The 25354-nt window shown below is 40.8% G+C and overlaps 1 protein-coding gene across 2 annotated transcripts in view; it reads right to left on the reverse strand.

Moving 5' to 3' along the window:
- The window catches only part of KCNIP4 (potassium voltage-gated channel interacting protein 4), a 297520-nt gene that overhangs the window by 95438 nt on the left and 176728 nt on the right, over window positions 1–25354 (reverse strand). Inside the window, exon 1 of one of the 2 annotated variants that reach the window (XM_063310636.1) lies at window positions 18982–19456. The exons of the other annotated variant lie outside the window; for it this stretch is intronic. Coding sequence (XP_063166706.1) covers window positions 18982–19093 — 112 coding nt within the window. The 5' untranslated portion in view covers window positions 19094–19456. Of the gene's footprint in view, window positions 1–18981; window positions 19457–25354 lie in introns of those variants that run through there. 2 annotated transcript variants of the gene reach the window in all.

Raw genomic sequence — 25354 nt, forward strand, 5'->3', positions numbered from 1 at the left:
TGATCAAGGTGAGAGCCATGTGGGTTAGTGACCTCTATCACCCCTAGTGACCTCTCATGGAACCCTAGGGTTCCACAGAACAACAGTTGAGAAACCCTGCTCTAGAGGATGCTGTTCCAAACAGCAGGTGCAGTGAGAGACAAGACCTGCTCCCCAGGTCCCACTTTGCTTAGTTGATGGGACCCGTAATAAGCCAACTCTGCCAGGGTGCACAGAATGGCCAGACACTATGGGTGGGGCATAACGCAGGCCCAATTTTTGCTCTTCAGAAAGAAATACCTGAATGTGAGAAAGCTAATCCATGGTTGCTGAAACAGAAGAAAAGTAAATGACAAAGTGAATCGGCTTGAATTGTGAAATGTTTTGCATGAACGTGGAGTTGAAAGTTGGTTGCCGAGTGCAATTAAGGGCAGTAATCAGCAGAAGTAGAGCCTCTGTGAGGATATCAGGAATGCCTGGTGGGGAGCTAAACAGTTAGCATGAAGTAAGAACAAGGATGTGTAACACCTCTTCACTGCTTAATGTGTTTATGGATATATGTATAGGAAATGTCACCATACAATATAAGAGGTGTCTTGGTTAGAGATGGGAAGAACAGCCATTTGTCTGGGATGTTATGAGGATTCCTCCATAGAGCTGATGACCACGCAGATTCCTTCCAATCCTAGGATTCTGTGTATATTTTTCTATGCAGATTATGCCATGATGATTGTGCATGAATGATGTAGCAATGAGTATGAATCTGGACATTACTGCATCAATGGCCAAGGTAGCTACGGTTGACAAGGGAACAAATGAAAGTTACTCAAAAGTGGTGAGCAACTGGAACAGGTAAATGGATTCATGTGCCTTGCCACCATGTTTACTAAGGGTGGGAAAAAGGCAACATTTGAAGATGCACAAATGTGTTGTTGCGTCAAGATGTAGGAAACTTCACCCAGGTTTGGGCCTGCCATGCAGAGCCTGTCACATCCAGGACACTACAGATTGAGACAAGTGTTGGTGACCTCTCCTAAGTATGATAAGAATATTACGATAAATTTCATAATATTCCTTAGAAGAGATAAGAACCTCTGCAGACTGCTTTCCTCTTCCTATTGCTGTGATATTTCATATTTCTGGCACAGCTAGACATTTGTTTTGTTGATTAAGTGCCTAGAAATGTATTTACAGAGTTTTTTCCTCACCATAAAGTTTGGAAAATAATTTAATATAAACCCAAAAGAGTTTCCCTTAGATTTGCACAGTTAAAATATATCATTATAAGATAAATAAATGGGTTGGTCTGAAACTTTATTTATGTAAGAAATGTTGGGTTAATTTACGCAAGATATCACTATGACTTAAATTACTATATAACTTACATAATAATTGTGTTGACTGTTCAAGAACTCCTTACATTCCTAGTTCTGCACATCATTTTTCCTTTCCCCCAAAAAATTGGTACATCAAATGTATGTGATTGTATAAATATAAAAATCCCTTTTCCACAAAATGTGAGCATTACTCCACAGTAATGCTATAATATATAAATAAAATAAATGTGCATTGGTCAGCAATTCACAATATTCCAGTCCTCCAAAATGGGGGAGGGGGGAAGAATAATTCCCTTTAGTAATTTAGCTTTTAAAAAGGGTGCCTGTAAATGAAATTCAATCAATACACTTTCCCAGCTGGATGCAGGGTCTTTGAGAAGAATAACATATCTTTTAAATGTCCTTGAAGCACGAAGATAGCAATTCTTCTTTTAGAGCATCTAGATTTAGTTTCTGTGAGAAAGACAACTTGAAGTGTGATGATGGTTGCCCATTCACTTTTTTCTGAAGCATGCAGCAGTCACTGCTTTCAATTTTAATTCAGTAAAGGCTCCTTCAAGACCAGCCCAACTCCAGATGATTTCATGAACTCTTCATGGGCCCATTCACGTAGGTTTCTTGGCAGCAATGTGGAAGTGATTTATCATTGCCTCCTTAGAATGAACTTTTTCAACTCCATACTCTAGACCTGTGATGGGAATGACCTTGAGGGATGCGGGGAAGAGATGCTGCCTAGGGAATGATCAGATAAAAGGGGGAGGAGCCTGCAACTGAGTAACGGGCAGAGAAAGAAACGCAGGAAGGATCCACCCTAACTGATCAGGTTGTCAAAGAGATGGTGGGAGATTTGTACTTTCAGATTTGCAGGATTCTGTTAATGTAGTAAAGGTAAAGGTTTCCCTTGACGTAAAGTCCAGTCGTGTCCGACTCTAGGGGGCGGTGCTCATCTCCGTTTCTAAGCCTTTAGAGCCGGCGTTGTCCGCAGACACTTCCGGGTCATGTGGCCAGCATGACTCACGGAACGCCGTTACCTTCCCGCCGAAGCGGTACCAAATAGAAGTAGCTCATCTGGTCATGATTCCTGTCTGGTTTACCTGGGAGGGCTCACAAGACCCCAGCTGGTGAGTTCCTCATGGTTTCCCACTTAAGCACTGGCTCAAGATCATGCCTAGCTTATGGGGCCAGACAAGATATGCTAGGTAATTTAGTTAATTAGTTAGGTGCCATCATATCAGTCTTGATTCCTGATGATAGCATCCATGCTGCTTTTGGTAGCCCTCTAGAGGAGAATCACCGCTGCCTTCTTTTGGGATTTATTTTGCAACTTCCTTGTCAAACCAACAGACCAGGTATTCTCTGGAGATGCTCCATCCAAGGACTAACCAGGCCTTATCCCCCTTATCCTGTGAACCCAGACAATTAATTTGACATGAATCTATGCTTTGCTTGGAGGAAGAATATAATTAAATTTAATTTTAAAATTAACCCATATTGACTTTCTGCACTTTCAAACGATTCTCAAGTATCTAGCGGCAGTCCCAAAACCTGTGATTTCTCCTGAAAAGATGTGATTGAAGCACGCACACTTCTCTTCTTGTGTGCATCATGAAGAGTGAGAACTGCAGTCCTGGTTGGATGCTGAGCTTCCCTGTGGTCTAGATAAAAAGCTTCTTTTAGAATAATTACATGCATGCCAATGCTACTCACACTGAGATGTGGATTTCACCTGGGATTATGCACCTTTTCATTCCTTTACTTAGAAAACAACTGCAGATGCTGGTGAGACTGTTAATGTGAAATGCTGATGCTCTATCTATTTTGACAATAAAAGAAAGGGATGTCAAAGACAAAACTCATCCGATGGTCAGTGGGGATTTTTTAAAAATGATTGAGCCAGGTAGCCAAGTTTGCATCTAGTCTGCTGGGAAAAATGATATCCTTCACAGAGAAGGCCCAAGCTAAAATAAGATTTCTTCTTATCCCACCTTAGGCTAGATAATAAGCTTCCTGGCGTGGATAATCTAGATGCAACCAAATAATACTAGTATTATTTTTTTATTTTAAAAAGACTGTGATGAATCATTAAGGAGAATAGCCAGATTTTGTAAAAAGTTTGTATTTTCTCCATTCTTGTTTTCTGCGAGCACTGAGCAGACTCTGAAAATGATTTGGAAGAGAGGATCCTGAAATGCAAATTTGTGGGGAAGAACATTTCTTTACACAACCCGTAAGTAATTTCCATTGCCACAGGATATGGTGGAAGGCACATAATTTAGGGTAAAATTCTGCTCCATCAAGCACCATCAACATTCCAATACATAAAGGTTTGAAACAGTAGCATAATTATATTTAATACTTCTAAAATGTCACAAATGTAGGTGCTTCCTTTGCGAAGTCTTGGCAACTTGTATTGATTTAACTAAATAAAAGCTGATTTTTCTACAAACTTGTAGGATTTAATGATCAAGGATTAGATCACTTGCTACTTTGATTGGGTAATGTGATTTAGGTATTCAGACATCTTCCCTAGTTAAAAATAACTTGTACATGAAATAGATCTTTTGAAAAAAAAGAATAAGCTTTATCACACTGATTTAAACATGACAGGTATAATGTATCAGTTCACTTTAACCCAAGTTGAAATAATATTGCACCATAAATTACATGAGACAATTTTTTAACCTACGGTTCAGTTCTAATGTGGAGTACAGTTTTAACAGGTTGCGGTTTCTTCAATGCTGTTGAAGTACTGAACTTTCTTCAGTACATGTCTTTTGAGTATGGAAAAAGCTGACGTAGTCATTACTGACTATACCAAAACTACAATAAAGAAATCAGATAGAGACCAGCCTCCAGATTATTCAGTAAAAAAGAATATGGAAGATGATGGATAAAAATATAGTCAGCTGTGTGAATGTTAGGAGATAAAGGGCAAAGTCTCCTTTGAATTGAGCTAGACTTCTGGAGATCATGAACACATCCCATGGCAACAGTATGGGAGTGCTTTGCTCTTTGTTATCTTTTCTCTGTGTAGATAGCTGCATCTCCTGGTCTCTTCTATATTCCTAGTGGTCTTCGGAGCGTGGGGGTGTCTCCCATCAAAATACCAATCCTGGTTCACTTCTAAGCCCAAACATAAGTTGAAACTGGAGCTAGTCTTTGGACTTAAGACCCAAAGAGGTCTATAGCCTATAATTCTCAACCAAACCTACTCACCTGGGAAGGCGTTATCATAGAACTACAAACCTGGGCAGATAAACTCAGAGCCAGGTCACAACAGCAGTTTGATGGCAAAAACTAGCTCCTGGTATATATTGAGGTGGTCTCCTAAGCTAAAATAGTACACAGTGCACTATTGGGTCAACTAGCTGGCCAGAGGGACATTTGCTCAGCAAAGCTTATATCTGCATTCTCATCTCGTAGAGGCTCAGCTAAGTATTTTGTGTCTGGACTTAGCAGTAACGTAGGTACCTCCAGTGTAGCCTAATGCAGAAGTTCATTATTTGTTCTTCAAACTGTATAAATATATACAAATATTTATTTAAATAGATGGAACAATACAAAAGCTTACTCCTGGTACCACATGACATATCCAGGTAGATTACTTCTTTTCCTACTTCTGAGATCTTGTTTGACTTCCCAGGCTAATCTACAGACCTAGAACTACCTTGAGGTTCCCCACTCAAATGCTAGGTCCAACTCTGCTTTGAGCTAGAGGCTGTCTTCTGCTAAGATGGATACTATAATAGCTTTCCAAAGAAACATCTTCAAATTCTTTCCCAGAGAAAATGTGGAAGGAACAAAGAGAATAAGGACAGCCAGAATGGGGTCAGGGGTAGCAAAGGAAGCCTAAACCAGCAGCCCATCTTCCCATCAGAAGACAAAGTATAATATTTTAGCAGGGTCACTTCATATCCCTGATTGTAGATGTGTGCAAATGAGTGTAGATGTGAGTGAGAGAAATGTAATGGAGTTCTCCATAGGTCACAGCAATCTGATTGCATTCAGCCATCTGGCTCAGCAATTTATTATATAGTCTCAAACCTCTAATATTGTAGGTTATAATCTTGATTTCATGTTGAACCTCAGGGCAACCCAGCCCTCTCAGTTTCATTCTAAATTCCTTAGCCATTTGGAGAGCGGTTAGCAACTTCTGCCCAACTCATCAGTATATGAACTGAACAATTCTATCATTATCTCATAGTCAGTTTGATCTATTTTTTAAAGAACCAAATGGATTTATTTTTTGTGGGAACAGGCTTCCATATTTTCCAGATCTGCAAAGAATGAAATTGTTTGTATTCCCCTTTAGAAAGCAAAGTTGGGGAAGAACATTAGATTAGAGACATTAAGTCTAGTAACTACTGTACGAGGTTTGGCTATTATATTTTTAGGAGCCATTCCCAGATAAAAATACTGCTTAGAAGGGGTCCTTTCAGCAAATGTAAATTATTTCTGCCCAAACTCAGCAAATAACACTGGACCTCTTTCTCTGAAACTGGAGACATTTCTTTACCAAAGTCTCAGCTACACTGTATTTAGCTTCCATGAACATTTAAAAAGAGTTAACTAATTAATTAAACAAGCGTTAAATATGTGTTAAACAAAAATTGAGTAATGACTCCTCATTCCTCCAATCCTTGAAAAAAAATATTAACATACTTCTTGCAGAAAACCCGTCGATCCATCTTGAACCAAATTGATTTTTTTATGGGAACAGGCTTCCATATTTTCCACATCTGCAAAGAATGAAATTGTTTGTATTCCCCTTTAAAAAGCAAAGTTGGGGAAGAACATCAGATGGAGACATTAAGTGATTTATTTGGATTAGATTTATCCTCTCCATTGGACAGTCATGCCTGCAAATAACATATACTGTAAATCTAACCCCCAGAAAGAACATTGCAGACACTTTTCTAAGTCATCAGCATCATGTTGAGCCTCAGAAGAAGCCCAGCTCCAACATCTTTGCACCTCTTTCTTTGAAATTACCCTTTCAGAAGTGATGATTCTTTCTGCACATGTCATCTTGAAGCACTGAAAACCAACAGCCCCAACACTTTCTGTTTCTCCCTGATTAGGCAATGGGAGACATGCCTCCTGTCTCTGATTACACTTGAACTGAAGCAGCCAGAGATCTGAATTCAGCAGGATCCCTTCTTAAGGACATGGTTGTGAACATATGCTGAGTGCTGAAATAATAATGGGCAATTCAAGTAGAAAACATACCACTGAGAGAAAAACCTAAAAAGATAAGTACTCATAATATAGTTGTCTTGGATGCATGAAGAGTATGAGCTACACCCAGGTATCAGTGAATGCTAATGGAGATTGAAGAAAAAGGCAGGCTCATTACAAAATAAGTGAGGGTAGAACATTCTCATTTCTACCTAAACTACTTCTTTAAGAGAAGGAAGCACAAGAGAGAAAGAGAAAAGGAGAGACAGATTCCCTTTGTCTCTATTAAAAGTCAAGGAGCACAGTGAAAAAATGGGACTAAAATATAAAGAAGCCCAAACTAATGACAACAGGTACAACAACGGGCCTGAGAACTGTTAAGGAAGATATTGAAGTGGTGCAGAGCTTCTGCCTTTTAGGATCACCCGTCAACAGTAAAGGAATAAGCAGTCATACGCTGCAGACTCGCACTTGGTAGAACAGCCATGAAGGCCTTGGAAAAGACATTCAGAGGCCATGATGTTTCTATACCTACACAAAGATCAGAATTGTGCAAGCCATGGTATTCCCTATAACACTGTATGGAAGCAAAAGTTGGATTTAAAGAAGCAGGGTAGGAAGAATATTGACACCTCTGAACTTTGGTGTTGGAGAAGACTCCTGAGAAGACCATGGACAGCCAAGAAAACAAACAAATGGATCACCCAACAAATCAACCCAGAGTTTTCACTCAAGGCACAAATGACCAGGCTCAAGTAATCCTACTTCGGACACCTTATGCAAAGACCTAACTCTCTGGAGAAGGATCTAATGCTGGGAAAAGTGGAAGGAAAGAGGAGAAGAGGACAACCAGCAGCAAGGTGGATGGACTCAGTTACAAGGGTGATGAGTGCAGCATTGGAAGACCTGAAAGAACAGGTTAGGGATAGATCATCATGGAGAAATATAAACGATCAATCAGTCTAAACACAAATACTCCCTTAGCTAACAATAAGTCAGGTGAGAAACAGGAAAAGGTCTCACCTTTGGCCATAGAGGACAAAAACACTCATAAGTGTAAAGCAATTGTGACATATCCAATCAGCAGTCTTTAACTTGTGCTGAATCAAATTGGGTTATATTCTGAAGTACTGGATCAAGGAGGCTCATTGGATACTGTAGCTGGTACACACTCCAACTATTAAAGCCCATACAGAGAAGTCCATACGGGCTGCCGTCAGGCCAGAGAACAAAACCATCCCAATTCCACATATGCTCTGGAATCACATCTCTGTCTTCTGAAACCCAGTCCAGAGTCTTTTTGAGATTGACCCTGTCATCCTCTCTGGTTGAAAGATTCATTTGCATCTGACAGGTTTAGGCTTTTGTTTCACATTCAACAGGACCCGAAATAACTGGGACAAAGACTAAGCCCATTAGATAGCAAATAATACACCCAAACCTGCAGTTGATTTTGTTTTGTTTTGTTTCCTGAATGCTTAATAAATAAGAGAAAAAACCTATGTTACATCATCTTCACTTGAGAGTTAAAGGACCAGAAAGTACAAACAATAATTCAATAGCTATTGATGTCCATTGTTACGGTACAATTGAAAGTGACAATGACCTTTTAGCTTGCAGTTAATTGAGCGCATCTGGCAATAGATTTTGGGTTGAACGGGCATTTTGACAGCAAATTACACCTACAGCAAAAGTGAGATTTCTCTTTCAATATCTAAGAAGAATTTGAGGATCTCACATGCACAGAAGCCCTGGATCTTGTTAAGAACAATGTCTGTGAGTTCAACTTCTGGAAACGCATCCCTATTCCAATTCAGGGTAAACACTACTATGCATAAGGAGGACAAAGAGGTAGAAGCAGTACATAGACACACACAAACCCACACACAGGAAGTAAAAAAAAAAGAGGAAATCTAAGTAGATCTAGTTGACACCATAATAACTCACTATGCATCTAAATGCTATGTTGCAAGCCATCCTTGTTTTCATCACTGATTCATATATCACCTTCTGTCCTTCAAACTTCTCACTTTATTATTTTTCTTTAATTTGTTTCTGTTAAATTATTTTTGATTTAAAAAAGAAATCTGAACCAGAAAAATCCTGACAGGAAAAAAGCCGAGTAACAGTATACAGTTTTTCAAGAAAAAGGGGGGAAAGTGAATATTGAAGAACTAGACTGATAACAGTAAATTGTCACAATAGTTAACAGTCCAGAATATTTCACATGTAGATTATTCTAGAGACATATTTTACACTGTATGCCAATTCCTGACTTGCAAGGAATACACATTGGTTGTTGAAGCCACAATACACCATTTCTAAAATCTATTCCAACGTGCCATAGGCTTGTCCAAAATGTCCTTCTAGATTCACCTCCAAATCCTCAAATTAGCAAAAACAACTTTAGGGGCCTATCAGCACTGCCATGTTGCCCCATATGAGGACAGGCCACCAATCATTTTTGGAATGCAGGAAAGGAGAAGGTCATCTTCCATCTACAATCTTCACAGATCCACTAATTTTCCACATCCACAGAACTCTCTCCATGTCTTCCTGCTTTAACTTGAAAGTAATGTTTCAGGTTGGTTGAAGGGTTCAAAGGTTGTTACCTGATTTGCTTGCTGCCCTTTATAAATCCCTGCCATTTGATTGGTTACTGTGTAGAGGCAGGAATACCTCCCTCACTTGAATCAATAATTGCCACCATGCAGTTCTCTAATCTCTGTTCCAGCTACTGTTGAGAAACAATCTTCTCAATAGTATAGGACAGGGCTTCTCAACCCTGACAACTTTAAGATATGTGAACTTCAAGTTATTCTAATAAATAATAACAATAATGTAATTAATAATAAGATCATCATAATAATTTTTATTACTCTTGCCTGACTTGTAGAATGTCACTGGTTTTGAAACCTGGAAGGTTTTTTTAATTACTATTTTTTCTTCCCTGAGACACCTGCTTTTCCACTGTGCAACTTTTTCAGGTGGCAACATCCCTTTCATGCAATGTCACAAATTCCAAAAATATTTAAAATAACAATAATAATCATAACCACCTAAAATCTCATGAAAAGAAAGTCTCATGTAAGAACGCAGTGATCTTGCTAGATCTAGCTGTGTCACATGAGATGTTAGCTCTTTAAACATTTTTATTTTTAAACATTTATTGAAATCATTGTCAAGGTTGGTCCACTTAGCTGTGGAAGATCTGGTGCGTCTGATGGTGTGCCAATTATTGCCAGACTCTTGTACTGTCAATGACCTGCTGCAAGCTGATGACAAAGCTGTGGTGGTGGCTACATTTTGGCAGAGCAAAGTTTGATCTGGACACAAAATAGATATTTTTTTAAAAAATAAACTTATTTTATTATTTTGGAGGTCAATAGATATTCTGTGCCAGTGGAGTGAAGTTTTCACTATCAAGAGTAAAATGAGTGTGTCTGTGTGTGTTTGATATCATATGTGCCATGATGTCATAATGCAAAATATACATTTGCCCAATGATGTAATATCATTATGGTTTGTACTGGATGTTTATGGGCCTTTAATTTATTAACTAATTTATATTTCCCTTGTCCTTCAGTATAAAGGTAGTTGTAACTTTCAACTTCATTAGGTGTTTCTTTTAAACAAATTCTCAGATGAGAATAAAAGTATATATCTAAGAGCATGAAATCATTAAAAAAAATCTCCTCTGCCAATAATTTTACAAAATTCTAGTAATTCCTCAATTTTCCTTTTTCACATCTTCCTGCTATATTCTTTGTATGTTCAGAAATCCTTAAGCAATACTGTATGAAAAGCACCTGAATAAAATCTTTGCTTATCAGTTTTATTTTCCTGTCCTTTCCTTAATTCATGTTAAATACACAACCATCCAAGTAACCTTAATATCACTGAGCTGCAGTGAAATGTTCTTACATAAATGGCTTTAACATTTTACTTACCTATCATTTTGACTTCAAGGAAACATTTAGTCATAGTTTCTGTCAAAACATTTTTAAGGAGAAAATGTCACACAAGATCTGAAATGGTTCGATGTCACAATAACCCCGTTGTACCTTTGCTCAAAAAATTGTAGAGAAATCTCCAAATTCCCCAGATATATTGCAAAAACACTAAAGAAGCATTAAAGCGCCATGGGGAGGGGGTCAAAAAAGTCAAGATGGCAGTCACAAGCTCACAAAACCTTGCCCTTTCATATGGGCATTGCAATGCCCCTAAAATGGACAGGACTTCAGTCACACAGTTGCAGCCACCATCTAGACTTTTTTGACCTGCTGCAGACATCCCTGCTTCAAAAATAACTCAATCATTTCACAATTGTTTGAGGAAAATCTCACCAAACCATTCTAATACTTTAAATAAATCCTATACAGATAGCAGGGTAGACAGCAACTAACTAATATTTGATAATAAGTATGCAGAGACAATAAATTACAAGAGGAAAAAAATAGGTCACACAAATATATAAATGATACTGTAATTGCATTATAAATCCCTGTTAATATTATAAAGCTATCATAGATAGTTCCTAAAAGTGGACGAAGAATAAGATGGTGAAGTGAAAGCAGCTTATTATTAGCGCTGCCTGTTATTTCCTTAAATGTTTACTTTAGCATCTATTTTATTGCACCCAATCCTGAAATTAACTGTACATGGCCAGCCTTTAAACTTTGCATTCCTTTACACATTGCGTTTAAGAAAAGGTAATACAATGGGAAGAAGAAAAAACATATATTGCTATTGCTTAAATTATCTAAGCAACAAAGAATTAATGACCACATTGTTCCTAAAATAATTTATCCTGCCTGTATCTCATTCTTTTAACTTCCTGTCTCAAATATCTTGATCTTATTCAGACATTGACATAGAAGTTGAATGTACTCTTTATACAAAAAAATGTCTACTCAATGCAATAATGTCTACTCAGAAAGCTGGGGTTACTAAATCTTGAGAAAAAAAAGGTTTGCAAACTGGCTGGGAGCCAAAAGAGTTGTGTTCATTTCGAGACACATACCTTAGCTGTTAGCATTTGCAAGCAAGAAGTTGGCTGGCTTAGGAGAATGCTATTTCAGATGCTGAGAAAAGTTTTCACCTAGATATTACTCGCTCCTGAAAATAGCAACCACTGGGTATCAGATAGAGGTAACAGCATAAGAGTAGAGGGAAACACCCTTTTTATCATCTTGGGTAAGGCCGCACTGAAAAAGCTGTGTGGCCTTTCAGATGGTGCTAAACAAAGCACCAGCATGCTCCATGATTTGTGATGAGGTCTGTGGCTTCACCCTGCTTGCCTTGCAAGTCCATATCCTAACTAAACTGACAATCCTTCTGATTTGGTGTAGGAGCAGGTGTATGTGTCCTGTACCCCACACCTAAAAAAATAAAGTGGTCAATTCTTACATTGGCCAAATTCTTTGCCCTCAATGGGAAGGAGTGATTCACAATGCAAACACATACACATACACATACACAAATACACAAGATCTCATAACCTTTCCATTACCAACCCACTCCCTGCAGGAGAGGCCTCTATTGTCTTAACTTTCTGGCATATGGGATGGGACTTCCCCACACAGAATAACTTTCCTACATAGAAGAACAGCCAAGACACATCTCTTTCACCAGGTTTTAATTGTTAATTGCCATGGGGGATGAGATCAAAGTGGGACATTCTTCAAAGTTCAGGGAAATGTATGATTCTGTGTTTGAGGACGTGAAATTCTGATAGGTGAAACCAGAGACATAAATCAGTTCATATGCTGTGTTTTTAACTTCTTGAATTAAACAAACCAATGAACCACAGTGAATATTTTCAAGAACAAAGACTTTTTTTTCCTTATGTAGAGCTATAGAGGAGCTAAAAGATAGACCACCAACAGAATTGTTGCTGATTTTTTTACCTTTTGGCATTTGAGCAAATGAACTCTTAATATGTGCAGGTGACCTTTTAGAAGATGAATGAATAATTGTGTACAGGCTGATAAGAGATTCCTTTTAACCACATGAAGTCTGAAATTAGGCTAGAAATATTAGTTCTCTTAGCGAGAGAGAAAAATGCCTAGGTTTGTGTAATGCAATGTGTTATGATTTAATTAGAGCTTGCTTCATGTAATATGCTTTGTTTTGATGCATTTTTATGTGCATTTGTACAATGTAGTCTGAATAAGATAAAATGAATGAGGCTGCTTCCTTTCATTTACTCGTCTTTCAAATTGCAAGATCAGCTAGACTGTTCCTGACAGGGAGGATTTCTGGGCAGGGGGGGATTTATTATCTTAATTATCTTTAAACAGCAACCTTAAACACATCTGGGAAGATAAAAACAACTTTGGCAAAGACACAGATTTAACTTCAACTCTCCTTAAACCATAACAATTGACTTTAATGGTTCATTAAGGGACAATTTTTATTTGCTTGTTTGTTTGCTTCCTTGAGCAGGGCCGCAATGGGGGGGGCAAGTGCTGGTGGGGCGCCAAAATGGGCATGGAATCCATGTTTGCCCCGGGTGACACAGACCCTAGTTGTGGCCCTGTCCTTGAGTGCTGAGAACTGAGCAGGAATGTGAGACAGAAATCAGAGCAATACGCTCCATGATCGCCCTTGGATTCTGCCCGTGCCTTAGCTCCGTTTTCCCTCCTTCCCCACCTGATATGGCTGGAAAGAGCCAACTATATCAAAGCCGGTTGTCAGATAACTGGAACTAAACTCTGATAACCTTTGAGAAACCATTCCTCTTTAATCATAAAATGAAACCTGTACCATCCCAGAATAAGATAAGCACAGAATCCTGGAAGAGTGACTAGATTAAAACACAGACACACTCACTTACACACAGAAAGAAGAGGGAGATAAAAGAACGCCCAGTTGCCTGCTGCTAAGTACCGTTTTTCTCTAAGTAGACGGTATGAATTAATCTTTTATGAAAGCTATTTTTCTATTCGTTATTCTCCTTTTGTTTTGCACTGCACACATTCTGAATTTAGCTTTTACAACCAAAGAATTTCAAAGAAGGAATGGAACTGATATATACAAATTAGGGCTAGGGATCATTGCTTCAGAATCAAAGCTCCTCTCCTTGGCAAGAGGATCTGCCATCCTGACTAAGGGAGATCAAGATCTTTCTGGGTAAAACTGAAGGCAAAAAAGCCAAGATGGCAGCCTCAACCATGCAATCAAAGCCCCACCCCTTTCTATTTGCATTGTGATGCACATAAAAAAGGTGGGGCCTTGACTGGGTGGTTGTGGCTGCCATCTTGGCTTTTTAACCTCCTCCCTGCAGACACCTCTACTGCCAAATAATTCAGAGTCAAACTCTACTCATCCATATGTTGGGTCTTTTCCAACCTTCCCACCACCTTTTACAAGTGAGAGAATGATGCATATTGGATCTGTGGGCTCCTGTCTTTATCCCCTGCCCAATCCCATTTGTCTACACATTGTCTGAAGCAGCAGAGCCTTCCTACTCTTTTTCCTAGACATTGAAATTCAAGAAGGTTTCCTGGACTATGGAAACTTGATCATGCAGTTCATAATCTAAGCATGTGGCTTGTCCATCTCAGAAACATTGGTCTAGAAGGAGCCATAGCATGGGAGTAGGGATAAGAATGGGACTTTGCAGTCCTTCAATCCATTTTGCCCTTTTAGGGGATGGTGGGAACTATTGGTCTGAGAACAGTAGTCCTCACTTAATGATCACAATTGGGACCAGAATTTCAGTTGCATCAAGCCACTTCAACCCAATTTTATGACCTTTTTTGTGATGGTCGTTAAGTGAATCACCATGGCTAAGTGAACCATGTGGTCATTAAGTGAATCACCATGGCTAAGTGAACTATGTGATTGTTAAGTGAATCACGGGGTTCCCCGTTGGTTTTGGTTGCTGGAAGCTGGCTGGGAAGGTTGAAAATGGTGATCACATGACCATGGGACGCTGCAACAGTCATAAGCGTGAGGACCAGTCATAAGTCAGTTTTTTTCAGCACCGTTGTAAGTCTGAACCATCCCATAACAAATGGTCTTTAAGGTAGGACTACCTGTATTGTCTCCCATAAAATTTGTGTGTAAATCAGATGGTAGTTTTAGAAACCCCAGTACAACTGATTGTTGTGGTTTTCCTAGTAAAGTACAGGAGTGATTTAGCATTGCCTTTTCCCACATAGTATGACCTGATGCTTTTCCCATCTTCCTTTATCACTGGTGTCTGATGGGATGACACTCAAACTTTGGTGAGATTGGCGATCCCTCTGGGATACTCTCGGTGTACCGTCCTAGCGTTCTTTGCTCATCCCTTCCAAGAACCCCCTGCCATCACCACCAGCATCATAGCAGGACTGGAAGAAAGTGAGTGTGCTTTTACAATGGAAGGAAGAAACATCAATAACCTGTGCTGCACTGGTTACACTGTTCTGATAGCTGAAAATGCAAATGATTTGTAAGATCTAGCAATAAAGGTCAGGGAGCACAGTGAAAAAAATGGGACTAAGATTAATTACAAAGGAGAACAAACTAATGACAACAAGAAAGCAACCAGCCTTAGAATTGACAGTGAAGATACTGAAGTGGTGGACAGCTTTTGCCTTTTAGGATCAGCTATCAACATTAAAGGAACAAGCAGTCAAGAAATACGCTTCAGACTAGCACTTGGTAGAGCAGCCGTGAAGGCCTTGGGAAAGATATACTTACAAAGATCAGAATAATGCAATCCATGGTAGTCCCTGTGGCACTCTATGGAAGTGAAAGTTGGACTTTGAAGAAGGAGGAGGGGAAGAGCATTGATGCTTCTGAACTTTGGGGTTGGAGAAGATCATTGAACAAATCAACCCAGAGTTCTCCCTTGAGGCACAAATTTCCTGGCCCAAATTATCCTTCTTCAGACATATCATGCGAAGACCCAGCTCTCTGGAAAAGGCTGTAGTGCTGGGAACAGGATAGCCAACAGTCAAGTGGATGGACTTACACAGTGGCAACGGGTGCCCCAGTGGGAGACCTGAAGGGACAGATCATCCCAGAGAAGGCTTATCTAGGTGAGTGCTAAGAGTCAACACTGAATGCCATGGACAAAGTTCCTAATCCAGCTTTTTACCTAGCATGTCTGTTTTCAGTGTGTAAGAAGCAATTTGTGTATGTATGTATGTATGTATGTACGGTATGTATATCTGCTACCCACCAGTTGTACAAAAATATAGATCACAACAGGCTGCCCACAAGTTGTGGTCTAAAAAGTCAAGAGGCAGCCACAGTGGTGCAATTGAAGCTCCAATGTGATTAAAATACAGATGCTTTTTTAAAAAAACTTAACCCTAACCTTGGCTGCCCACCAGGCTGCAGTTAAGCTTGGCATTCTGGCCCATATCTTTGACCACACCCTGTGGACACTCCCAGATCACAAACATAAAATTATAGCAATTTCAACTAGTTCTTAATCCCATTCTCATATTTATCTATTCTTCAGCTATTAAAATCGTATTTTGTTGAACCTTACTTGTCTGATAAAACATAGCAGCATTTAATGATACTGGGTCATTGATTAAAATTGATGAAAAGTGGTATATGTAAAATGTACAGGCCATTGTTTTCTCCACTTTACGTGTTTTAGTGCCAAGCGTCCCCCCCATGTGGCATTTTTTAACATTTCCTTTTGACCACTGCATCCACGCCATCCATCAAAGTGGACCAATAAAAACACCCTGTTGCATTTTCTACTATGATCATTTTGTGATACTTTGCTAGTTTGAAATAATCGATCTGATCTTCCGGACTGAAGGAGTTCTTTCTTTATTTTTATTTATGTATTTATTTTCTATCCCGCCTTTATTATTTTTGTAAATAACTCAAGGCGGCGAACATACTCCTCCCTCCTCCTATTTTCCCCACAACAACAACCCTGTAAGGTGGGTTGGGCTGAGAGAGAGTGACTGGCCCAAGGTCACCCACCTGGCTTTCATGCCTAAGACGGGACTAGAACTCTCAGTCTCTTGGTTTCTAGCCCGGTGCCTTAAAATCAGTTCACCTGTCCATGTCACAGTTTTTTCACTACCAAGCTGGCTTCTAGATGTCCCATTAAAAGAAGAAGAAGATTCAAGCAGGTACCACAGTAACACAGATGCTCTCCAAGGGGCATTTCCAAGTTGAAGGTGCTAAACAAGTAGGAAGAAAAAAATAACTTCAACTGTTCATCAAAAATACCTAGCCACTGTCCTGACTCTTATGCCTCACTCTCATGATATCAGTTTCCAACTTCTAACATAGCATAGGGGACACGCACACACATCCATAGGAAGGAACTTTCTGGTGTTTCTCTTGACCAGGCCTTATAACAAGACAGAAGCCCAGTTAAGGTGTTTTCTAGATCCAACATACCGAGCAGGTGAGATCGCTGAATAAGCCCCACCCCTTGTCAACACTGGTCAGATATATCAGATGATAAACGTACAAGGAAGCGACTAGTTATATGAAGGAGCCTTTGCCCATATGGGCAATACTAAAGAATGCATAAGAAGTGGCTTCTGGAATTTGTACTGTGAAATGGGGATAGAGATTTATCAGAGTGATGGAATTAGTGGCATCTGCGATTAAACACTGAGGTGGTCTGCTCCCGCCCCCCAATAATTATTCTTGCTCTGGGTTCCAACCTCCTGTTCTCTCTTCTGTTTTAAGTCAGGGACACCATTCTACAATGCTTGTGGATAACACTGGAAAAGCCCCCAAATTGTATACTGGAAACAATTTGTATCCTGTTTTTTTTCCTCTCCCAGAAAAAGATAGGATTAGTTCATTGCCTTGTAATTATCCTATTCTGTACAAAACGTCTTAATTCACTTAGTAGTTGAGGTCAGAGAGGCAGAAGTTGACTTTGTTGGAGTTGTCTGGTCACCTTTTAACTTCAAAAGAACAAATGCCTGCTAAGCACATCTTTGCACTGCAGAGAACCAGAAGAACGAGACAGCAGTTTTGTGGCTTCAGTTTCAAGATGTGAAAATACCTCATTCAGATTGATCTGCTGTTTAGCTGAAGAGGGATGCACAGACCTTAAAGAATGTAGCCAGTTCTTGAAAACATTAAAAAAAGGTGGTTCAAAACACTTCAACACCATGACCATCATCTTTAGTACAAGTATTAAGTCTAGTTTTCTTTCTCTGTTTCCAATTCCAAACTAAATGCTTCATTTTAGCACCCCACCTACCCACACGCAGAAGAACACCCAGCTGGCCTTGCCTGATCTTATAAAAAAGCTAAGCGGGGTTAGATTTGGTTAGTATTTGGATGGGAAACCACCAGAAAATCCCAACACTATAGGCTGAATTCAGAAGTTGAAAAACATATTCTGGAATATGGTTATAGCAAGCTACTTCTGAATTTTTGCCAAGAAACCAACATGGCCATGTCATCATGCAGATACCAAGAGTTGAATTCAAGTCAAACTTATCTTTTATAAATTATTTATTGCTGCTCACTGCTGGTAATTAACTACTATCAGAACACTGTCGATGTTTTCTATGAAGTCTAGATTTTAGAACAGATCTCTTTCTACAGTAAGAAAACTCACTCACTTTCTTCTACGGTAAAGGTAGAATTTATTTAGCAATTCTTAAGAAGTTAATAGTTGCCAGTTTCACTTTCTGAAGACAATATACAGAGGAATAAAATAAAAGATAGGAAAATAAGAAGAAAAATTATGGCAGACTCCGAGTTTGTGCAACTTCTAAGGAAATTGGTTGAGGTGAAACACTTATTATGGTATCAAGCTGAATAATTTCAGTTTCTTGCAATGTAGAGAATTAAATCGGAGGTTTACATTTTTCATTTTTAGCACCAGATTTAAAAAAAGAAACCCTAAGAAAATATGATGCTCATAAGCTAATCTACTGGACCCTACAGGGAAGTTTTGTTTATACATCTGGAGCTCCTTTACAAAGAAATACACTGAACAGACTGCAAGGCAATACAAATATATTAAAAACATTTTATCATTTGCACCCAAGAATACACATTACAACCAACACTTGGGGTGGCTTGGAATATTGACTGACACCTTCACCAGTCAACCTCCTCCTGTTCCGATAAATCAACAGAATACACACAAAATAGTTTTCCAGACATCTATTTGTGCATAAAAGCAATCATTTAATATTAATCATATTAATAATGGAATCAGAAAAGTTCCAGTTTGATGAAGCCATGATCTGCATGCAAGGAGATCCTTTTTAGATGTTAACTTCCTTACTCTTTTGCTGTGGTTTAGAGATGCATTTCTATATTTCTTCTCAATCTTATTGCCTCCATCCTGCAAGATGGGAAGCTGCAGTGACTGAATGTGGAAATAAAGAACACGATTTACAACCCGCGCAACCATAAATTGCAGAAGCTGTTCAGCAGAAGGGTATTAGCAACACATTTTATTTCCCAGCAGCAAATGTACTTACACAGCCCAGGCACCAGATACTCTCTACGCACAAACAATCCAAAGTCATCACTTTACCTTCCGAAAAGTCGATCAGTCCAAGCAAATGGAGCAGCTTCAGAGACGCAAAGATAATCACAACAATGCCCACTGTTTGCAGCCCCTCGGATTCCCATTCCAAAGTCAACATTGTTCCAGACAGTGTTTCATGCCAATCAGCTGCCAAGCCACCATGCAGTCTAAAGGAAAGTTAAATGGGTCTAACTGGTATTTTGCTTCCCATACAAAAAAGTTGTCAGCGGAGCCGGAACGGCAAAGGAAATTAAGTGACCGGTGGGTGTTAACTGAAACCCCTTGTCTCATGATGCATCTTGATGCTTTGGGATGCTAATTGCAGGCTTGTCCCCAGAAAAAGGCATTCGAAACCACCAGCCTTCTTATTTCTCAGCTGCGAGGAGGACTTTCATTCCGGAACTTCAGAATTTGCAGTATGTTTGGAAAAATGCAAGACCTGCTTAAAGGAAGGAGCACAAGCAAGCATGCCGAAAGCCTCAGTGCCAGATCAAGTGCTCGCAGCTTGTGCTTTACAGCTCAGCCCTAGCTGAAAAGAACACCACTTTGGAGCTTGTCAGAGATCAGATTAATCATCAGATGCATTTGCATCTTCATCATTAGTGGTTTTAAACAGTTTTGGGGATTTGGATCAACGCAAGATGTACGTGCCCTTCTTCTTCTATCCAAACCAGTGCTCAAGGGGGACACACTCCTGTCTCTTGGCAGAGGTCATCTCCAGGGTGACCAGAAAGCTCCTGCCTCTAATCATTCCAGAAATGAGATGGCAAAAGATTTAAATAATTGGTTGCATCCAATTAAATGTGGCTTGTATTGTGAGCTCAGATATCTTAGTTAAAAGTGGGGGTGTGGGGTGTGGAAAGAGGGCAAAAGTTACTCAAATGAAAGAAGAGAAGCAAATTGGAGAAAGTGGTTTGCTACAGCTTCCTTAAATATAGTCAGAGCCTCAATCTCCCTGAAAGAAGCAGTTTTGAGGTGAATCCAGATTGACTCCACATTTTCATGGGTCTCCTGTTGCTATTTTGCCTGTGTAAAAAAGCGTAACAGGACCTTGGGGGCCACGGAAAGGAGCAGATGAGGTTGCAAGTTGACCAACGTGCCTTACAGCATACAAAACAACATAGGAGACAAAATATGAAAACATGTGTTTTCAGTGGAGGCTAGGAGTCGCGTGGTCAAATGGACACTGAGAGAATTCCAATCCTTTTTTGAAGGCACAGGACAATGTGCAAATTTCAGGAGAAGAGAGCCTGGGAAGAGATTAGCCCGGGCAAGGATCAGGATTACAACCCTTCTCTGTGCTAAAATTAGAATATTTCTTTTTCTACTGGGGGGTTATAAATGGTCATGTTCACATAACATTTAAACACGTGAGTGAAAGACCAGCAGTGCACTGGCACATACACACACTTAGAAAGTGATGACAATCCAACCCATTCCGTTAATGGTTCAGGGCACTGTACGAATCCATGTATGGATAAAAGAATTATCAAGATTTAATATGCTGGGTAAACCCAGCTCATAAGTGTTTCTCATGGGAGATCCTAAAGGAGGCAATATTAAAAACACAGTTGTGAAAAATTCTGGTTTGGAGAAAAACATGGAGGAGAGTAAAGCAAGCCAGTGTGGTGACCAAAAAGCTCCGAGAAAATGTGAAAACAAAGGAGGACACTGACAAGAAATGGAAAGAGGACCAGGTCACAAAAAAGAATACAGCTATATGGCCCAGAACTGTAGAATAGTGAAGGATAGGATGGAACTTGGAGAGTGACAGAAATATGATCAAGGGATACATCTTTACTTTGAATGAGTTTAAAACTCCAGGATCAGATATTTGCATCCTAGGATACTGGAGGAATTGTCCGATGGTCTGATTGAAACTCATGTGTGATTTCTGGGAAATCCTGGGGTACTGGTGAAAGGCCAGATGGCCGAAACAAATGTTGTCCCCATCAAACTCCACCTTCCCCAAATCAGAAAAAAAAAAGCAGCATGATCCAGCATACCACAAATCAGTCAGACTAAGTTCAATATCTCGAAAAATTCTAAAGCTGATCATAGAAAGGTCCGCCTGTAAGCCTTGAAAACAATGTGGTAATGATGTGAAATCAGCACTGATTCCTCAAGAACAAATACTGGCAGAGTAATTTTTTTATGACTGGGCAACTTCATAGATCTAACCCTTAAAATTGTACTGGGCTTTACCTTATTTCTTCACTTTAAGAAAAATTCTGTGACATTGGAGTAGGTTCAGAGAAGGGCAGTGGAGATGAACAGGGGACTGAAAAATGAAAACCTATCAATGAGGCTGGTCAGGTTTATCCTTGAGAAAAAAACAGCTGAGAAGGAATAGGATAGCCCTCCTCAAATATCTGAGAGTATTTGTTACTGCTTGTTCTCTGCTGCTCCAGAGGGCAGGGTATGGAATAAGAGATTTAAAAAGATGATTCTGATTCAATGCTATGAAAAAAGTCCTTACAGTGTAAGAGCAATTTGACAGTGGAAATAGCAATGAAGATTTCACCTTCATTAGATCTAGATGGTATGAAGGTTTGATAGTCTTCTCCCTGGGATGCATTATATTTATTTATTTAATTAATTTTATTTTTATCGCACCTTTATTATTTTTATAAATAACTCAAGGCAGCGAACATACCTAACACTCCTTCCTCCTCCTATTTTCCCCACAGCAGCCAACCTATGAGGTGAGTTGGGCTGAGAGAGAGGGACTGGCCCAAGGTCACCCAGCCGGCTTTCGTGCCTAAGGCGGGACTAGAACTCTCATACCATGCCTGATTGGCTCTTGAGCTGAGAGAGAGGGACTGGCCCAAGGTCACCCAGTCGGCTTTCGTGCCTAAGGCGGGACTAGAACTCTCATACCATGCCTGATTGGCTCTTGGGCTGAGAGAGAGGGACTGGCCCAAGGTCACCCAGCCGGCTTTCGTGCCTAAGGCGGGACTAGAACTCTCATACCATGCCTGATTGGCTCTTGGGCTGAGAGAGAGGGACTGGCCCAAGGTCACCCAGCCGGCTTTCGTGCCTAAGGCGGGACTAGAACTCTCATACCATGCCTGATTGGCTCTTGGTCTGAGAGAGAGGGACTGGCCCAAGGTCACCCAGCCGGCTTTCGTGCCTAAGGCGGGACTAGAACTCTCATACCATGCCTGATTGGCTCTTGGGCTGAGAGAGAGGGACTGGCCCAAGGTCACCCAACCGGCTTTCGTGCCTAAGGCGGGACTAGAACTCTCATACCATGCCTGATTGGCTCTTGGGCTGAGAGAGAGGGACTGGCCCAAGGTCACCCAGCCGGCTTTCGTGCCTAAGGCGGGACTAGAACTCTCATACCATGCCTGATTGGCTCTTGGGCTGAGAGAGAGGGACTGGCCCAAGGTCACCCAGCCGGCTTTCGTGCCTAAGGCGGGACTAGAACTCTCATACCATGCCTGATTGGCTCTTGGGCTGAGAGAGAGGGACTGGCCCAAGGTCACCCAGCCGGCTTTCATGCCTAAGGTGGAACTAGAACTCTCATACCATGCCTGATTGGCTCTTGGGCTGAGAGAGAGGGACTGGCCCAAGGTCACCCAACCGGCTTTCATGCCTAAGGCGGGACTAGAACTCTCATACCATGCCTGATTGGCTCTTGGGCTGAGAGAGAGGGACTGGCCCAAGGTCACCCAGCCGGCTTTCAGGCCTAAGGCGGGACTAGAACTCTCAAACCACGCCTGATTGGCTCTTGGGCTGAGAGAGAGGGACTGGCCCAAGGTCACCCAACCGGCTTTCATGCCTAAGGCGGGACTAGAACTCTCATACCCTGCCTGATTGGCTCTTGGGCTGAGAGAGAGGGACTGGCCCAAGGTCACCCAACCGGCTTTCATGCCTAAGGCGGGACTAGAACTCTCATACCCTGCCTGATTGGCTCTTGGGCTGAGAGAGAGGGACTGGCCCAAGGTCACCCAGCCAGGCATTCATGCTTAAGGTGGGACTAGAACTCACAGTCTCCTGGTTTCTAGCCCAGCACCTTAACCGCTAGACCAAACTGGCTTTCATTTGGATACCTGTAGTAGGACAAGAGTTGGACTCAATAGCCTCAACGTGCTCTTCCAATTCAAGGATTTGATGATTCTGCCTCAGGTCACCCAGGATCTTTCCACCTCAGAAGCTACAATGCTCTACATGTCAGCTCCAAAAGCATCTCATGTTTGACAGGATTCACATTCAGATCAACGCAAACAGTATTGCAACTGTACTCCCATTGATACCACTTGCCAGCTTAGTCACAGCCAACTCAACTTGCTTTGAGTCTTAGATATGAACACAGCAGCTGGGTGGCACTCCAACGGGTCCTTGTAGGAGGAAGTGTCAGCCACCCCCATCACATCTGCTGTAGGCAATATGATACTTTTGTGTAGCCCTGGTTACTAAGGATTATTTACATTTTTTTGAATTTTGCCTCTCCCATCCACCCCCTTCCCCTGATTTATTTTATTGCCATTTATCTTCCCTCTTCCTGTTAGATCTGTTGCTGAACAAAAGCAGTTACAAATGAACACACTGCCAAGGCTGAGGACAGGCAAGCTATTTGCATGACAGTGCTATAAAGTTTCCATAAAACACATTTAACTGGTTGGCCTAGGAAGACAAGGTCATTAAAAATCACTCAAACTTTGAAAAAAAAAAAATCAAAAGCGAGAGAGTGAGTCAATGAATCTTTAGATGTTGAACTTATAATCAGTGCCCTTATTTCCATCTTAGAAAGACTGTCAGATTGTGAGAAATGTCTGAACTTTTGAATTGGATACATGAAAAATAACACCAAACGCAAGGCAAACTTCATCACATTTGGATACCATTTAACGATAGACCTCTTCTTTGCTGTGTTCTGCCCTACATGTATAACTTCCTGTAGCTTCAAAGAAAGCCCTTTCCCTTTGTTTCTAATACTGAAACCAGTTTAACACACACCCCCTCATTCTATTCAGTTTAAATTAAGATTTATCTTCTTTATAGAAAATATAGTCATGGGCTAATTGGAAGCAATTTTCAGCATTTATGGAGAGGCAAACACTTCCAGAGGGCCATGGTGCTTGAGCATCCTTCTTGTGTTTATATTTGAGTATTTTAATGTTTTTATCTTTGTGGTAAACTGCCCAGAGTCCCCCTTTGGGGGGAGATGGGTGGTGGCTAATTTTAATAAACAAACAAACAAAATAACATCAGTTATCTTAGACTGAAACAGACCCAAATAATCTATCAAAGGTACACAAAAACTTTCCTACAATGTGAAGCACTATATAATTCTGAAAGCTACATTACTCTTCTCTAGATCCTGAAGTCTGGGGAAATTCAGATTAATTCCCTGTCATGTTCCCGTTCCGATGTTTATGGTTCCTCGTAACGTTTCACATGTCATATCTGCAGTTGCGTGCCTGCCTGGCCATGCTGGTAAATTTCCTTTGTGCTGACTTGTGATCTTCTGGAATGTATGTTTGGGTTATCTCTGCTGTTCAAGGTTACTTTCTCAGGCCGATTCTAACGGTTGCTAGCATCTGGGGTGGGTGGTTGCTATGCTAGCCTGAGGGGAGGGTTCGCAACGGGAGCAAGGCTTTTTAAGTTTGCATTTGGCGCGCTTTTGCTCATTCTCAGCTTTCTTCGTACTTTGCATACTATTCATTCAATAAATTAGTTTTCTCTAGTAATTACTGATGAGACTCCTTTTATTGGAATAGGCAATCATTACATAAAGCTGAGAATCTTTAATATCAGTCTGCTAGCATCCATCCAGTTTCCTGTGAGGAGTTTAATTAGCGATGACTGAAACTGCCCCAACCTCAACCACCGGCTCGGGGGAAAGTCAGCTCTCCAGAGGTGGGGAACAAGAGCCCATGGGACCGCGGAGAGAGGGGACTCTCACGCCAGGGTCGGATGACCTCTCCGAGGCAACGGATTCCAGTTGCGATACGGAGAAGGCAGTGAAGTCAGTGGTAGTCAAGAAGACGGAGGGACCCTTGTATGGGTCGCCACCAGCCCCAGCCAAGCCGGTGTATTCCTCGCTGTTTCTGACCGTGCAGATCACCAAAAGGACAAGAGCAGTGACACCAACGGAGATGGAGACGGAGAAATCCCAGCAGCTGGAGGCGAGGATGAAATCCATAGAGGATTTGTTGGCAAAGTTAACCTTTACCAGGGGCACTCAGAAAAAGGAAAAGATGGGAGGTGAAGAAGGTAGTGACTCTCCTGACACATCCGCATCCCCAACCCCCCTCCCCCCGTAGACAAACAGGGAAAGCAACGGAAATATTGGGGGGGAGGGCCCCCGCCGAGCAGGCCTCCAAAGAAAGCCTCCTTACCTTCCCCAAGTAGGGAGCAGAAGGAGAGAGGA

This window comes from Candoia aspera, chromosome 8 (genome assembly GCF_035149785.1).
Source record: "Candoia aspera isolate rCanAsp1 chromosome 8, rCanAsp1.hap2, whole genome shotgun sequence".
Classification (NCBI taxonomy): domain Eukaryota; kingdom Metazoa; phylum Chordata; class Lepidosauria; order Squamata; family Boidae; genus Candoia; species Candoia aspera.